The sequence below is a fragment of the Lagopus leucura genome, unplaced genomic scaffold (genome assembly GCF_019238085.1).
Source record: "Lagopus leucura isolate 7727_CA_CO unplaced genomic scaffold, USGS_WTPT01 Super-Scaffold_100057, whole genome shotgun sequence".
NCBI lineage: Eukaryota > Metazoa > Chordata > Aves > Galliformes > Phasianidae > Lagopus > Lagopus leucura.
The window spans coordinates 1,566,526-1,584,516 of record NW_024962303.1 but is presented as its reverse complement, the minus strand read 5'-3'; the positions used below and the strand labels follow the sequence as shown (position 1 = coordinate 1,584,516).

Here is a 17,991-nt window from a genome sequence, read left to right as displayed (position 1 = left end):
TTAGTAAAGGAATGTGGTGGTGTTTTTTCTTCTGAATATTTGTAGTTCTTAGTAAAATCAAGCAGGTTTTCTGTTATTTCAGAAACTTGAAAGCAGTTTTTAATCTAGTGCAGCTTCAGATCTACAGTGGGCAGCAAACTGTGATGCACACGGACTTATACTACGGGTGAGAGCATTCACAGACTGACACTGCATGTCAACTCCTCGGGCTGTGCTGGGGTCTCACTGAATCCAGCAGTCACTCTGAGTGTGGGAGCATGAAAAGAGAAGAGGGAGAACAGCACTGCATTTGGTTTCGTTGAAATTTGGAGCTGACAGAAGCTGAAACAAAGCAGAAATAACTCAAGCCATTCTGCATGAAATGCACGGACATCTGCTCTCCTTTACAGCAGACTTCAGGTCTGAGCACAAAGCCACTCGTGCTGTGACAGTTGGACGCTGGCAGGTCAGTGACAGCGCTGGGCATGGTGCTGTGCTGGGTGATAGCATGTTACCACAGGCAACAGCAGCCACAGGAGCTGAACGTTCTTCATGGCCTCTGTGCCTGATTTCTTTCCCTTCTGCTGAGTTCCCCTCAGCCCGGCTCTGTGACTGTCCCCCAGCTTTGGCCTTCTGAAGGATGGGGCTCAGCTCCAGGCTGACCTCAGTCCTGAAAGCCAAAGGCATCGCTGGCAGCTTCCTCAGCCGATGCTAAATGGGTGAAGAGCTTCAGTTTTGTGCCTGCATCGTTGAAGGTGACATTAATTGGATGCTGAGCTGAGTCAGCTAGCGTTGGGAAGGAATCATTTCTGGTCTCAGTGGTAGGGTCTTGTCTGGGTCGGAGATGAATCACTTTGACAAGGGTACAGAGTGCTGCAGTGGAAGGGGCACACATTTGGGTGCTGCACTGAGTCATGGCAGAGTTCTCAGAGCTGAGATCAGACTGCAGAATTATTAGTTCCTAAATAAGCACTGTCTGCACCGAACGCACCGATGTTATTGCCATCAGCAGAAATAGAAGGAATTAGTTGTCAGAGAGTGTTTCCAATTTAAATGTTAGCAGCTGTTATTATTTCAGTGTGGCAAATTTTATGGTTTTGCCTACAAGTCTGCTCTCGGTAAATTAAAAATTACGTAACAGCCTGATTGTATCTGCAGTGGATCTCAGTTATCAGGAAGGAACACAAGAGGAAAACTGCCCAGTGTCTGTGGGGGTGAAGGGATATGCGGTCCAGAACTGATGTTGCCAAACACTGCAGACTGAGCCCCAGGTGCCCCATGCAGCACGCAGAGCTTTGGGTGCTGAGCACCTCACACGGAACTGCTGGGCACTGCATGGCTCTGTACTGTGTGGCTTATGGCACTGCTGCCTTTGTGTGGAGCAGTTCTGCATCTCTAAGTAAAAATAGTGGAGGTTTTGAATTGTCAGCATGTCTGAATTTCAGAGCTGTGTTCTTTAATTCACAGTCACTCCATTATCATCAGTCCTTGGGGGTCTGTGAAACCCTTTATCACATCCATGTAGTTTCCTGCACAATATCTGTGCCTGCTAATCCTGCATTTCTCACTCACAGACGCAGTACTGACTGCTCACTGCAAATGAAGAGGAACGCAGCAAGCATCCTCAGGGCATTAAAGCAAATATAAAAGGTAAGAATCCCAGATCAGAGCTTTCAAGGACTGTTCAAACTTTTATTCGTAACATAGCTACTGAGTAAAGGGGGAAAAAAAAAAAGGGGCGGTGCTCGGGGGGCGCCAGGAGATTGGTATGCAGCTCAAATTGCTTCTGCTCCTTCACCGAACTGTGTATTTAAAATAAAAGTACAAACTGCTGGCTTCTCTGGAGAACTTCCAGTGTGCTCTCTGATGCAATTGGTACATTGATGGGAATATTTAGACTTAGAAAATGTAACCTCTTGTCCACACTCAAGCAATGAAATATTGCATCTTCCCCAGCTGCTTTCAGCTCCAAATGGCAAAGCTCAGTCATTTTCTCTTTCAAACCAGAAGTCCAAAATCGGCTTTTGCACCACGCGGGCTCACACCCAGCACTGCTGTGCCCTGAAGATGTTGCACAGTGCCTTGAGGATGCTGCCCACCCCCTGTGGTTCTCTGCTGCTCTCCATTGCATTCCTAAGGTAGGGGGAAATGGCTCAGATTGTGAATGTGTGAGCAGCTTTACCAGGGGCAGCTCTCATGACCTTTCAAGGGCTGCGGGAGGCCCCTACCCAGCACCAGTAACTGTGCTTGCTGAGAAGCAGGTGGGTGCACTGCTGGGAAGCAGAGAAATGCACCTCTTGAGCATGGTAGGAACTTTGGGACTGGCAAACTGTCTAATGCAGTGACCTTGTATATTCAGCATCACTCTCATATCATCATATAAAGTATTTATGTACCTCATAAATATGGAATAACTTGTAGGAACCTGTAGGGACAATATTATTCAGCTTTTCAAGCTCATTATGCGGGTAATGGAAGCATTTTCACTCCGCTGATCTTGTTACACAATGGCACTTTTGCCACTGAATTCTGACTTTGTCAGCCAAGCACAATCCCGACAGCTGATGTGAAAATCATAAATGGATTATGTATATTAAAATATTTTTGATACTGAGAAAAGAATGAAGATATCGCTATCTGGGACTTTAGTTGCCCTGAACAATTCAGCTGCAGACCCACATCTGTGTAAATGATGTGACTGCTCCCACTGGCATCACCCAAGCGTAGGAGAACCCTCCCAGCTCAAGCACAAGAACTCGTTTCACTTTGGGCCTCCATCACAACCGACGTCCCTGGCTGTGGTCCTGGCAGTGCTCTGCCAATGGAACGTACCTGCAGTACCGGTGAGGGCAGTGTGATGGATCTGCCAGGTGATGCCCTGGCTGCTGCTGGGCTTTCTTTGAACAAGTCTCAAAAATAGCTTTTTAAATTGTCTCTTGAACTGCCTACTCCTCTTGATTAAACAAGCAGGGCTAATTACAAGATGAAGCCCAGAATTATCCACTGGAAGATAGATATTTGTTAATGAAATCGATTGATCACGAAACTAATGATGTCCAGCACTTGGGGCCATCCTTGATGATGGACAGTGCTGGTTTGTGAGTGTACAAAGTGAATGTAGCTGGCTCTGGCCTCTCCTATTCCAGGCAGTTATTTGTGATTAGTTTTATTTCACCCCAAAGCACAACAGGGTAAAGAAGAGATCTCTTTTACACATCTGTTTACTCTAGAATTGCATCTGTTTTACTCCTCTCTGAATTCAAGTATCTACATCCTTCTACTGGAAAAAAAAAAAAGGAAAATGAAGCCATCTTAATTTTTTTTTTCTTTAAATCTTCACAGGAGCAGGCAGGAACAAGCACTTAAAAATGCACACTGCTAAGACTGTGATAACAGGACCTGGGAAGAAAGACTACATAACTATCAGCTTTTGGCATGTAGTTCTACGCTGTCTGGTAATGAAGATGAATTGTGTCTTTTGAAACCCTTTCTTTAAAATTAGCTTAAATGAATGTGCAGGAGTGAGCATTCTTGACCCTGCGCACTTCTACAGAACTTACAGTGAAGCTGATTGCTGAATTATCTGGCTTTTATTTCTGAGATGGGGAAAAGTCCTGCAGGCACACAGAAGGTATCCTGGAACTAAGGCAGGCAGTGATGTGCCTGTGACAGCTGACCTCATCCTGGCCGGGCGGATTTGTGCCCCTACAGAGCAGAAGAGAAGAGGAAAAAGCTGCAGCAGCCCCCTGATGCTCATGCCCTGAACCAGCTGCACGCTGGGCTCAGTCCCAGTGATGGGACATATGGCAAAAACACTTATGGCAAAAGACATTCTGAATGGCCAAAGGTGTTATGAATTGCCAAGGCAGTGCTGAGATGCTGAGTCTGCCAGAAAGGTGAAGCTGCCTTTATCTCCAACACAGGATGAAACCTGACTGTTGGTGCTGCAGCAGCCCCCCTGCTGACCACAGGGCTCTGAGTCAGGGGCAGCGCTGCTCTGCGGGTGGATTTGTCTGGAGTTGGAGAGGAAGCGAAGAAGATGAAGGATTCCTGCCCTTCTGCTCCTGCTCTCCCACCCTGCCTCGATGTCCAGCTGGCCAAGCTGTGATAGAGTCACTGTGGACATCCAACAGCATCCTGGAACTTCTGCTCTCATTTCAATATTGCATTTCAGTTTTTATGATGTGCTCTGCATCACTGGGGGGTTGCAAAGGGGACAGTGCCAGGCACAAAGTGGGGAGCTCACCAGAGGCAGAACTCTTCAGATACTCTCTGTTTGTGAAAAGCAGAAAAAAGATGTTGAAATTTAGTAAAAAGGCTGTACTCCACCAAGCTTTTGTGCTGGGTATACAGAAAGGAGGGAGAGAAGACGGGAAAGAGGGAAAATAAGGGCACATCCATCTCTCTGTATTTTGCTGCTCTGCTAGAATCTGTAGTTGTCAGATACTCCAATCACCTGTCTGTGGGGCTGCAATCCATCTCAGGGTGAGCCAGGAGGAGATACACCATTGGCTATTTCACATGCAGTGTGTCATCTGGCAGGCTGTACATATAGTGAGGAAAGCGGGGACCACTCAGTCTCTGAGCAAAGCTGCTTCCAGTGAATAGCTCAGAGATACTCTGAGGATGGAAAGAAACGGGAAAGGCTTCCCCTGCTTTTTTTTTTTTTGTTGTTGTTGTTGTTCTGATAAGCTCTGAAAACTGTTGGGAAATGGAGTGCTGATTGATGAAGGACTGTGTGGAATAGCAATAAAGCACTTTTCCAAGGAGAAGTTGTGAGAGAGAAGAACAGTACCTGAAAGTAAATATTTCGTAGGATTTCTTCCTACATAGAGGAAGTGTTTGGGGATATTTCAGCATCTGAATCATCTCCTGTATACAGGACGTATGGGACTGAAAAAGAAGAGCAGTACCTGGAGAGTCCTGGAACGCAGCTGATGCACAATCAGCACAGGAAGGAGGACCCATTTATCAACTCCTTTATGCGGTTTGCATCTGCAGAGCATATTTTTATAATGCAAGCATGCATGTTCCTCTCTGCAACCACTGACTGTAGCACCTGAGCTCCCAGGAAGGAGGAGGGCAGGGAAACTTGCTGCTGGCCCCGCGGCAGCACTTCCTGAGCCATGAGCAGGCACACGTGGTTCCCTCTGCAGTACATCTCCAAGCCCTTCTGGAGAGCAGAGAATCACACCGGCACCAGCTTCCTCTCCACACGGTACAGCTTCCCAAATCAGTCCTTCTTCCACAGTGATTTGGACCTGGAGGACTTGGGAGACTTTGACAGTGGGACGAAATACGAGGGCGAATCCCAGAGCAGGACGGTGCAGGCGCTGCTGATCATAGCTTACTCAGTGATCATCTGCATCTCACTCTTTGGAAACACCCTGGTGTGCCATGTGGTGATCAAGAACAAGAGGATGCACTCTGCCACCAGCCTCTTCATCATCAACCTGGCCGTGGCCGATGTGATGATCACTGTCCTCAACACCCCCTTCACGCTGGTAGGACTTGGGCAAGGCTTGGTGGGGTGGTGGGATGTGGAGCAGGGAGCTGTGTGCATGCACACATCAACAACCTGCTGGCATACAGAATTTTCTAGCAGCTCTCTCCCCCTGCTCTTATCTCCTGGGTGGGCTGTGTGCTGTGCACAGCTTCCCCTGTGCAGATATGGGCTTGGTGCAGAGATGGGGCCACTTGCCTCCGTGTCCCAGAGCCCACCAGGAGGCCTCCCCTCCCGGTACTGTTCCCTCTCCAGGATGCGGACAATACTGGGGTGTCCTGCTTGTGCTTTAGTGGGGAAGGGAGCTGGGATATGTTTAGCACTTGAAGGCACAATTAGCTGTCAATTTGCTATAGAAACACAAGCAGTCGCTGCTTGTGAAGACTGTGAGGTCTGTGCTGTGCCATGCAGCTCTGTGTGCCTCTAACCAGAGCTGGGAGTCCTTTGTTTGCTCCCAGGCACTAAATAATGGTGGCCATAAAGAGAAAAACAGAGTGAGGTGGGATGAATAGGCTGCTGCATTGCCTACAAGTGATGCAGTGCAGGACTGTCAGTGTAGCTGAGTTTGGCAGAGTCCTCTGGATCCTGAGCATCCCGAGTGCTCCTATTGTGCACCCTGGCCATAGCTGCCCACAGCTCCCTTCCACCTTCCAGAAGCACTCCCTGCATTGCTGACTTGAATTCTCCTTTTCTCAAGCCAATCCTATGTCTTTGGTGGGGTTTCTCTGCTTTGCTCTTTTGGGATTGTTCTGGGAGAGAACAATGTGAGCGTTGGCACAGCAGTTACATATTGGGCATAGGTAATTAAGAAACTGCAATCCCTCTTAGAAAAGAGCTTTGCATCAACTTTAGAGAAAAAGAAAATTGCTACGGTTTCGTTGTTACTGAGTTGTCTCTGGGAGTATAATTAGAATTAAAATGGTAGGTTAATTGAAAGCATTAGCTAGTCTTGACTAATCTTCTGTGTGAACATATGTGCTGCAGTAAATGTGCCTTATTTCAAATTAGCTTAATCTCCCTCCAGAATGAGTTATACCAAATGCTGTGCAGTGAGGAACACTTACTTAGCACTTGAACAACGTGTGTGCAGGGAGCAAAACAACAGCAGATACTTGGAATAATTGCCTCTGTAGGAAAGGCACAAGAAGCAGCGCCTTCCGGGAATCCGTACGGAATGGCACGAGCCTTTCTGCTGTGCTCTGGCTTCAGACTCCACATGCTCCCCCCAGCAGCAGTGGGATTTCATGCCTGGTGGGGATAACATGGGCACCAGAGGTCAGATCGATGAGGAGGGCTCATTTCCTGGTAAAGTGTTAGTTGCTTTCTCAACTGGAGGGAAATTTTTTCTTCTGTTTGTCTAAGCTAGCTGACACCTATGAAATTGCTGTTGATGTATCTCTAACAGTGTGATAAGAGGGAGCCAGCCTCAGAGATCAGTGTGGAGTTGAGGCTGCCATCCCCATTCACTGCTGAGTGGCCACGAGCTTCCGGAGATGCTCCCAATGCAGAGCACCAGCTCCTTTCCAACCCATCCATGAGTTCTTCCATGAATTCATCTCTGAGTTTTGAACCTGTGGCAACTTTATCATGGCACTTCTTCCTTACAGTGCTCCTGGGAAGCCTATTTGCAGCCCTTCAGACAGTGCACAGTTCCAATCCATTGTTTCTCCTCTCCAGGTGCGGTTTGTAAGCAGCACGTGGGTCTTTGGAAAGCTGATGTGTCACATCAGCCGGTTTGTGCAGTACTGTTCTGTCCATGTGTCTGTACTGACCCTCGCTGCCATCGCTCTGGATCGTCACCAGGTACGTGATGCACCTAGCAGCTGTGTTTGTTGGGAGGTAGGGAGCTACATGCATTAGGTTTCAAGTTCCAGTTCCTGAAACCCTGCGGCGTCTTGAGAATGAAGGAACTGGGCTGAGGGATTCTGGTTTTCATGCTGCTGGACAAAAACCTGCTTCCTTGTGGTAATGGTGGTCCAATTAGAGAGGTTGTGGAGTTCCCATCCTTGGAGATATCCCAAACCCAACTGGAGGCAGCCCAGGGCAGCCTGCAAGGTATGCTTTCTTGCAGTGCTGGAGCCTGCAGTAATGGCTGTTACTGATAAGCACAACAAATGACACAGAGAAATTAAGTTTAAAACAGTAACTGATGGCACTCCGATTGCCTGGGTTGTGCTCCATCTGGTGTTGGAGCACAGATCGCCCATTCCCATCCAAGGAGTTTGGTAGTCTGCTCATTCTACAGATACTGCAGCTCCTGAAAGAAAATTCTGATAATGTTGTATTTTAATTAGTAGATTTTTGTCATTTTTATCAGTTGAGGGCACTTTACATCCACTGAACTGGTTGTTCTCTGCAGGTTATCATGCACCCTCTCAAGCCGCGCATGTCCATGGTGAAAGGAGGGATTTGCATCATTATCATCTGGGTTATGGCCAGCTGCTTCTCACTGCCTCATGCCATCTATCAGACCTTGACAAGGTTTTACATCGGGTAAGACATTTGCACGGTGCTCCTTTGTAGGACATACTCAATTTAGTCAAGGTCACACAGATTCTAATGCATGTTTCTCCGTCTGAGTTACTGAAATGTGAAGCATGGGGAAGCAGAGAAGTCTCCTTAGCTTTGAGTCAACGGTGACTTTCTCTCAAATGGATAATGAAAATCAATGAAATTGCTTTCAGGCTTGTTGTTGGTTGATGTTGACTCAGAGATTCATCGCTGTCATTTGAGTCAGGCACAGAAGAGAGATGCTCTTCAGCATTAGAGCATTTATATTTTCTGAGGATACGTTTAAAATATTTCCACTGAGGCCAAAGCTCAGGCTTAACGTAGAATTCTCCAAAGAAGCCCTCATCCACGTTACTGAATGAGTTCCACTGCCTGTACCTTTACTGAGATGCATAAGTGTGTCCTGCATGTGTTGTGAGATGTGCTGTGGGACTGACAGCTCTCTCCCTCTGATCCCAGGAACAGAACAATACGAACGGTTTGCCTCCCCAGCTTTCCTCCTCCTGCTGACCTTTTCTGGAAGTATTTGGACTTGACTACATTTGTTCTCCTGTATGTTCTGCCCTTGCTTGTGATCTCCATTACCTATACCATCGTGGCTAAGAAGCTCTGGCTGAGAAATGCCATTGGGGACATCACTATGGAGCAGTACTACGCCCATCAGAGGAAGAAGAAGATGACACTGAAGATGCTGATGGTGGTGGTGATTGTGTTTGCAGTCTGCTGGTTTCCCCTGAACTGCTACGTGGTGCTGATCTCCTGCAGGGCCATCCACAGCAGCAATGCTCTGTACTTTGCTTTCCACTGGTTTGCCATGAGCAGCACTTGCTACAATCCCTTCATTTACTGTTGGCTGAATGAGAATTTCAGGTCTGAGCTGAAGTCCCTGCTGTGTGCATGCCAGCGGAGGAGTGCAGCACAGAGCCATGCCCTGCAGTCCATCTCCCCTCCATTCAGGCCCGCTTGGCTCGAGAGCTGCCAGTGCAAGAGAGGCAGCACCTGCCAGAAAACGGCATCATCCCAAAGGAATTCTGCCAAGACAGACATATCCAGTGTTCGGCCAATTGTGGCAGAGCACTGACCCCTGTCTGGTGGCCGGGCAGCATGCAGTCTGTCCCACTTTGGGAAACTGATCTGCCGGTCAGCAGTGATAACGGTGTGGCAGCCGCTCAGCAGGATGCTGCACTTTGGGTAAAGCCTGCACTGTAACACTAGGATAAACGGTTTTTAAAATCTGAAGCTGGAAAAGTTGGCACAGGGTTTGTTTGTAAAGCTTCATGCCCTCCCCTAGATAATAACATACCTTCTGTGTAACCTGGCTTAGAATCCTCACAAGCAGGAGCCTCACCAACCTCAGGCAGTGCTGTGCTCAGGGCTGTGGCTCTGTGCCTGGTATGGACCCCAGGCCTTCATGTTGAGAAACAGAGGGATGCACAGAGAGCTGTGTGTAAACACGAGGGGAGGGGGGAGGTGTTCACCTCTGGAGGGTGATTCTCATTTTAACTGTGAAAAAAAGAGATCTGTGGGCTCACTGCAGAGGCTGCCAGCTTCCTCTCCTGCGTGCTGCTGTCGGGCTGGTAACCTGAATTCGGGCTCAGCTTTGGATTGCTGCTATGGTTAAGTGATCCAGAACTAATTGTGCAGGAGATGAGTTTGCTTCTGGAGTAGAGATTAGCTGATTGTGTAACTATTAAGCTAAAGCTAACAGTGCCCTTCCTTCACTGCAGATTTTGTTCATTTTTTGAATTTTTGGTCACTGACTCAGACCTGAGAATTGTTCCCTGATCTTATCCTACTTCTACAGCAAGGCCGATCTGTCACAAAGCCATTATTTGCACAGATGTCAGTGTCTGGTAAGGTGAGGATGAACCCAATGCTTTACGTGACAGAATGAGAACCCATTATTTTCTTTCTGAGAAAAAGATGATTTGGCTTTATGGAATGGAGAATCATCCTCCACAGTGTGTGCTGACTCTTAAACTGCCCCTTTTTCATTTTTAATATTCTCTTGTTGAAAAGTGGCCCAGGGGTAAACGGGTTTTCTACTGACATCCATGTCACAGAAATCTGGTGTAAAGCTGCCCCATGGGTGGCCTAAAATCCCACAGGTTGTGCACTGACAGCTCTGTGTGCCACCACAAATGGGGATGGACAAGGGTCTCATCAGAGATGGAGATTGAAGGGTAGGAGATGGGACTGGGGGACCTCTGATGTGCTGGGAAGCTCTGCAGACCTGGAGGGTGGCACACAAGGCACGCTTTGGTGTGTCACCTCACACCCACTCTGAATCCAAAGGTTCTGGAGCCTATGTTCCAGCTGGAACGTGTCACACCAATGTCTTGGCATCACCAAATTCTCTGTAAGATCAGCACTGCCAGCAATGCTCAGTTATTTTACCTTATAACTGCACTCCACTCTTTCAGCTCGTGCCTCCGTCCATTTGCTAAAATCCTGAAACCTCTGTGGTTTTATTTGATTTATCCCAGAACATTTTGATGAGGTATAGAGCAGATGTTTCAAGGGAGAAAAACTGTTTGCCCAGTGTGTGTAGCTGCCAATTCAAACGTTACTGAATGGTCTGTGGCTTCAAGAAACTTTCCTATGTTTTGCTAATTCAAATCTCACTTTGCACCTTAATCCCCAAGGGAAGTATTACATTAAATACTGAAAATTAAGCAGGTCTCATCTATGTGAAAAATTCCATAAAAAACAGAGCTGAGAAACTAAGAATTAATGAGTTGTTCTGAATCACAGCCACCGAGAAACACAACAGCCAGCATCAAGCAGCGACAACAAGTGTTCCCAGGGAAACCTGTGTGCACTTACTGGCAGAGCCTCGGCCCAGAGGAACTCACCTAATATCAGGTCAACATCTTTGTAAGTGTTTAAACAGATCTGCAGTGATTGGAAGGACTTTTGTCTCCCATTCTAAAAGCATCTCAAGAAGAAACTTTCTCACTCTTTCAGTGAAAGCGGAGTGAGAAGTGAACTCTCCTCCTTTTTACAGAGCTTTTGTTTTGCACTGGCTTCCCTCCTGCTTTAATGGGCTTGTAGGAAATTACCCAGGTGGGGTCAGGAAGGCTCTTCTGTGTCTCCTGAATGAGGTACCCAGGAAGGATGAGCTGGGCTCGGCTCTCCGTGTAACTTGTCCTTCTGACCTCATCTCAGTGCGTGTTGGAACTGCTTCCTCCACCATTATCCTTTAATGCAAAATCCAAAGATGTGTGTTCTTGAGAACCAAAACCCAATTAGAGAGTATTCTGACAGTCAAAGCTCTTTGTGCAGCACTGCACGTGTCCTAAATGCTGTTTTCAGTTACCATTCAATGCTGTTAGTATAGCATTTGCTGCATCTCTCACGGCCCAGAAAGCACTTCTGCAGGTGCTCTGCAACACTCCCAGCCTTTCCTTCGGGTCAGTGCCCCCTGTAAGGGCCATTTTCCCACATCAGCATTTCAAATACCTCCTAATGAGCTCAGAGAGTGTGGCTTATGCAGCTGCCATGGCTTTACCCTGCGATATCTTTTCAGGTGATGAGGACAGGTGGTTGCTGTCTCCTGATGGGTTCTGAGCAGCCCAAGCACCCACCCTGGCCTGTGGTCTGTCCAGCAGGCTGTCAAAAGCTGCCTAGACCTGACAGCAGGATGCCTGGCAGCAGATGGAAGTAATGTGGCTCATCCCATTTCACATCTCTAAAATAAGGTGTTGGTCTAGGCTATATCAATTTCCTGCCTTCGCCGGCTCACAACAAAGTGAGCTACCCTTCAGCTCCTGCTTTCTTGCTTTACAATGAGAGACAATGGCTCACACTGTGCAAGGTTGGGTATTAGGAAACATTTCTTCTCTGAAAGAGTGATGAGGCACAGGAACAGACTGTCCAAGGAGTGGTGGAGTCACTCGCTGTCCCTGGAGGTGTTCCAAAATTGTGGAATGTGGCAAATGGGGACACGGTTAGTGGGCAGGGGCGGGTGGCTTGGGCTTGGTGATCTGAGAAGGCTTTTTCAACCTTAATGGTTCTGTGATTCCATGATTTTTCTGCTCTTTCTCAGCTAACATGGGAAGGCTGAGCTGCCTAGGAGCTGGCAGAGCTCAGTATTGCTCTGCTGCAAACGCTGTTGGCTAAATCCAAACTGGCTCATCTGATCAGTCCCAGCGCCCTGCACTGTGAGCTATCTTGTTGAAAGAGTTGTACTCAAAATCAACATATTTTCTCTTATCAGGACGCGATATTGGTTGTCAGTCCTCTTGTTTTCCACGGGAGGAAAAGAGCAGGAGCAGAGCAAAGAAAATACACCGCAGAAATCCACGCGCATCGGGCGCTGCGGGGAGCGGCGGGACGGCGCCGTGCGTGGCCGCCAGGGGGCGCCGCCACATCGCACTGCCGCGCGCGGCCACTAGAGGGCGCCGTGACACCGCGTGTGGGCTGGGCGCAGAGCCGCTTTCCCCCCTCAGCGGAGCGGCTCCGTCCGCGCGCTCCCCTCCCACGGGCGCAGCGCCGCGCAGCCCCGACCCGCGGCCCGGGGGTGCGGTCAGTGCGGGCTGCTGCGAACGGGAAGCGATGAGGCTGTCGTGCACCCAGACATCTTTATCGAGTGCCGCTTTTTCTGTACCTCTGTAATAGGATGAGTGAAGGACTTCTCAGAGAATTTAAAAAATCACGTCGGAACGTGATTAGGCTTCAGAAGTGCGGCATGAGCTCGGACGCCGCTCGGAACCCACGGCGCCGTGGCAGCCGTGTCCGCGTCCGTGCTGCGCTCGGCTCCGATCGCTCCTTAACGCCGGGGCTGTGGCTCTGCAGCGCTGCCCTGGCACTGATCTGCGGGGCCTCAGACATAAAGCGTGTGTGAGGAGTTCCGTATCGAAGTTAAAAGGACGCATTAAAATAAATAAGATAAGGTATCCTGGCTGCGAGCTCCTAATGCACCCAGCCAGATAACTACAATGGGACCCGAGCTCTCAGCAGCGATAGCGCGGGTCTGCAAAGGAAGTGAAGCAATTACGTTCCAAACACACTTCGCTGATGGATCTCAGCGAGCTGGGCTGGCAGGCAGACTTCGGCAGAGCCTTTTGTGCTCCTGACCATAGAAAACAATCAATAGAAAGGCTTAACTTCCTGGACCTGCGCTGAATGCTAAGTTAGCAAAAGAGTACCTCATTATTATACTACATTTTACAAGGAAACAGTGGGCAGAGGAAATGTGACTCAGTGCAAATACTGGGATAAAAAGGTACTGTGCAAATGAACAAACAAACCTCTTGCAAGCAAGCTCTGCTGAGCACCACTGTCGCATTCTTGTTGAGTCTCAGGGCATTTTAGGACCCACTCCAAAAGGGTTCTTCGCTATTCATACAGCTAAAAATAGACCTGACGTCTCAGTTGCAGTGCTCAGCCAAAGCTCAGAGCCAAGGAACACTGATTCATTGAATCCAAACCTTTGGGCCCTTCCAGAAAACCACAAGGTAGGTGACAAAGCTCCAGTGAAGTTGATCCAAACATTGACAACATCGGCCTTTGTCCTCTGATGGTGCCTCTCCTTTCCAGATTATGACTATTTGCTAGTAAGAATATTGCAACCAAATATACACAAAACCCAGGGATTGCAAAACAGTCGCCCTGGGGATGTTAAAACAAACAGAAATCCCACACGTATTTTTCCTCTTTCAGTGTCTGCCAAAGTCTGATTGCTGCTCTGAAGGCTGCTTTGTGCTATCTTTTTTCTCCATTTCTTCTCATGAATGGACTTTTGTCCACTCTTCTTCTATGTCCTCCACATCAGGCTTAACATCGTAAGACTCCATATTTTTCATACGGAAAGCCCAGTGTACACAAGGTTTGCTTCCCTCAGTTCCCTGTCATAGGAAAGGATGCTGAGAACGTTGTGTATAAAAGATCTGAACAGTTATGGTCCTCGTCTGCTGGGAACCACTGAAAAAAAGGGGTAACTAAAGAATCGCAGAATCACAGAATGGCCCGGGTTGGAAGGGACCTCAAGGATCACGAATCTCCCACCCCCTGCCACACGCAGGGCCACCAACCTCCACATTTCACAGCAGCCCAGGCTGCCCAGGGCCCCATCCGACCTGGCCTTGAACACCTCCAGGGATGGACGGGGCATCACAGCCTCTCTGGGCAGCTGTTCCAGCACCTCACCACTCTCATAGCGAGGAACTTCCCCCTGACATCCAACCTCAATCTTCTCTCCCTCAACTTCAAACCATTTCCCCTTGTCCTGCTGTTACCTACCCTTTCAAAGAAACTTCTGTGGTGGAATGAAAAGCAGAGCAACGTCTCTCATCAGAGGAGGGGACGGGTGATGCTGCAGGCTGGAGGCCGGGCTGCCTCAGGAGGAGCAGAATGAGGGGCACAAACTCACCCTTACCCTGCTCCCCTTACCACACCCAGCAAAGCCCCATTTTCCACTGTTTTAGCAGCTGACAGCTGAAGACATAAATTTCGTCTCCTTTGAATTAATGCTGCAGTAAAACTCCTCTGAAGCAGCACAGCAAAAATCACATCCACACCTCACTAACATCTACACACCTTCAATATTGAGAGCAACCACCTCATGTTTGCAAAAGTTCTGGGAGTGTTTGAAGTGCTGAATGCTGCCCTTCTGTGCCATCCACTCTTCCCTCTGCTCCCATAGATGTGTTTCTGTCTCAGTGGGATGCTGTACTGATGGGCAGAGAGGAGCAGCACAGCTGCTCCGAGTTTGCAGCTTGGGTTTGGATCTCACCCTTCACCTGTTGGGCTCCTTTGTTACATCAACACAAGAGAGAAAGTTTCAGCATTTCATAAGGCACAGAAGCCTTATGCTTTCAGCAGAAATGTAACGTAAGAAAAAAGCACACATTCCTCAAGTATTTTGTTTTTATTCTCCCCTCCTTCATCATTTCTATCTGGAAGAAAAAAAAATACGGGGTGTTATTAAAAATACTTAGAGCTTTCCATTATCTCGAGTTGAAATGACATCCCGGAAAGCTGCTTTAATGCACGCTGCCAGCTCCTGTCACATAACTTGCAGTGTTGGTACTTAGGAACACAGAGAGGAAGGTCATCAAAAGTTGATATATTCTGATGAAGTATTGGCCAAACAAGATTGCGCCGAGCCATTCAGCCCAGCTGCTCTGATTGTGCGGAGTGGTGCTTCAGAGCACAGAGGCTGAAGGCAGAGCTCTATGGGAAGGAAAAGCTCTGCCCGCGTCCCAGAACTGTTCTTTCACCTCCCTGGTGCAGAATCCATGGGAGATGCCAGCTGTGCCCAGGGTTGGCTGTACTGTGCTCCTCTGGTGCCCAAAACTGTGCAAAGCATGGGGGTTGTAAGGATGCCACCTTTCCCCCTTTGCTTTGCCTTGCTAGGGTGTGGGGAACAAAAGCTGGAGCAGGAGGGGGGTGGATGCTGCTCCCATGGGGAGATGGCTCCTGCCTGCACAGCTCATGGCTAAGACTGAAAGTTTTTTTTTACTTCAGCTGTGGTTCCTCTTTGAACAGAAGAGAAACGAAGCTCAGCTTTGCCCCAGAATGTCTGTTTCTTCCTGGAAGGATTTTAATCTGTTTTACTCTTTGCAGTTTTGCAGTCTGACTGTTGATATGGTCACTACTGTGACAAAGTATGATTTTTCCTTTCCTTAATTCGCTGAATCTCTTTGGCCTTTAACAGCAGCTCCTGAAGCAAAGTACCTAGCAACGTGCCCTGCCTTATATCCTCGCTCCAGGAAACTCACAGAGATGTGCTCAGCTCCGCAGTAATTACTGTGTGTGTATATAAATGCCAGTTCCACTTTCCCCATGGCCCAACATTTCTTAAATGAACTGAATCTTCTTCTTCCTTCTGGTCTCCCTCCTTGTTATCATGGCCTCTTTGGGGCTACCTGAGGAGATACTTCCAGCTTCTCTCCAGCTAAGTCAGTGCAGAGTGAAGTGTTCACCTTTCACGTGGAGTCCCACCGTTCTCTTATTAGGGCATTCTGGCCCCAGGTTTGCTTTTCCTTTCTTAATGTATTTTGCTGATTTACAAATGTGGTGGCAATGCTCAGTCATGGCCTGAAGCAGTGATGGAGCACAGTGATGGCAGGGCCAGCACAGGGGAGCTCAGGTGCAAGCAATGTACAGAGTGATGGAAGGGATGGAGCCAGGATCCACCCCTGCACAGACCTCATTTAAAGGTTGGCAGTGGAGGTGAGGGTGTCTTGCTGGAGATCTGAGGCCTTCCAAAGGTAAGCAGAGCTTTTTCATTTGTTTCTGCATCCACAGCTGTACCATTTTGGCTTGTTCTCATTTGCTGCAGCTAAAGGCTTTGCCACCCTGCTATTACTGCTGTACTTTCCATCATATTATCAAGTTACAACAAATCTTTATATTTCAGTAAGGATAAGGGAACGGTCTGAAGCAACGCTAAGCTGTGTTGTCAACAGGGCCCTCAACCTTCTGAGTAAATGGGAAGTCTAAAAATGAGCGCTGGCTGTGAGTTTTAAAAGCTACTCTGGCATCTCACTGGCCACTTTTCTAATGAAGTGTAGTGTAGAAAAGGGTCTCATAGAGCGTCTGGAGAGAAGGCAAAAAAAAGGGTTTCCAGGAAGAAGGAATAAAGAGTTTATAGGAACAGAGTTGTTCTAAATAAGCGTTCTTGTTCGTGTGAGCTGAGACAATATTAAGGTGGCAAGAAGCCCATGAGGAATAAATAGAAATGATGCTGTGAGTCACCAGCGTTCCTTTACTGCTCACATCACAGCGGGAGCAGAACATCTGGGCAGCGTCGTTCAGTGGGAGGCTGAGCAGCTGCCAGGCAGGGCTGAAAGGCGCTTCTGAGTGCTTCCAACCCGAGCATGGGATCCTCCCTGTGCTCCAAATCCACCGTAGAGCAGCATTGGTCTCTTTGGTTCCACAAAATGTAGCATGGTTTTAGAGAGAACAGCCGACCCCCCTGCACCCTTGAAAATGGGGGTGTGCCTGTGTGTGTGTTTGTGTTTATATGTGCATAGGTGTGCAAGCCTCATTTGAAATACAGTACCCTCATAGACAGTGTGTAAGAGGGGCAGGCCTTCCCCAGGGTTTCAGGGACCAGTCGTTAGATCACAAACAAATCCGGTTGAGGATCTTATATGGGATTGGATCACATTTTGGCAGCTGTTTCTGTTACCGCCCTTCCATGATGCCTTGCAAGTGAGAATAAATAATCAGAGAGTGTCTGGGACGTTTTTCTGCTCAGAATCAGACCCAGAGGCTCTCCAATGGCATCACCAAAATAAATCACCCCTCTCCAGAATGGATGATCACAGATTTTTTTCTCAATTTTCCAAAACATGAAATGCAAACCAGGTGTAAGGAGCTTCTCTGTTCCTCAGCAGCTTTGCCTGCTGCCATGGCTTATGTAACTGCCACCCTCCCCCAGCACATCTCTGCTGAGATCACTGCAGGCACAGAGTTGTGGTCAAACTGCAGAGCTCAGTTAAGTGGTGAAGAAGTGAATTACTGGTAAAACAGCAAAAGTCAATGAAAAGAAGTGTGGTTCATATGAAAACAGAACTTCTGTGACAATCAATAAGCTGGACAAATGTTACCCAGATTTGGAACCACTCTTGGCACAGATCCACTCCCTCTTCCAAAATCAGGCAAGCTCAAAGGCGGGCAGAGGTTTGGTTGTCTCCTAAGCGTTTTAGGTCTGGAAGCCTCGCAAGCACTTATGTGCTACATCCCATTATTTGGGGTGACTGCCTGTGATGGCCTCTGCCTCTCCACATGACTGTTGGCACCTCAGCACTTTTGGTCTCCTCTGCCCTGTCCCTCTTTTCTCTCTGGGTGAGGCTGTCAGTAGTCCCAGGAACAAAGCTATGGGGGGAGGAGGATGCAGTGTTCCTTTGCCAAGATTAATGGGCAGTGTTCTTGGAGCTAATAAGAGTGTTGTCTTTAAAACAACATTCATCAAAGGAAAGAGCTTGTTGGTTGCTGATTTACGAGGGAGAGTGACTACCCTCCCTCTGTGGGCTGCTAATCCTGAA

At 48.2% G+C, this 17,991-nt stretch overlaps 1 protein-coding gene and 1 long non-coding RNA gene across 2 annotated transcripts; both read left to right on the top strand.

Annotated features, from left to right (window-relative positions):
* The first annotated feature begins 283 nt into the window (after nt 1-283).
* On the top strand, nt 284-3,353 carry LOC122188312. The gene is made up of 4 exons (XR_006181548.1): nt 284-445; nt 1,554-1,629; nt 1,987-2,117; nt 3,322-3,353. It is a non-coding gene; the product is annotated as an uncharacterized LOC122188312 (long non-coding RNA).
* Nucleotides 3,354-5,105: 1,752 nt separating this feature from the next.
* LOC122188289 (probable G-protein coupled receptor 83) lies at nt 5,106-9,146 on the top strand. The gene is made up of 4 exons (XM_042886464.1): nt 5,106-5,483; nt 7,160-7,285; nt 7,842-7,975; nt 8,453-9,146. Exons 1-4 carry the CDS (start codon nt 5,106-5,108, stop codon nt 9,072-9,074), a joined length of 1,260 nt encoding a protein of 419 aa, XP_042742398.1. The 3' UTR covers nt 9,075-9,146.
* Nucleotides 9,147-17,991: the final 8,845 nt, after the last annotated feature.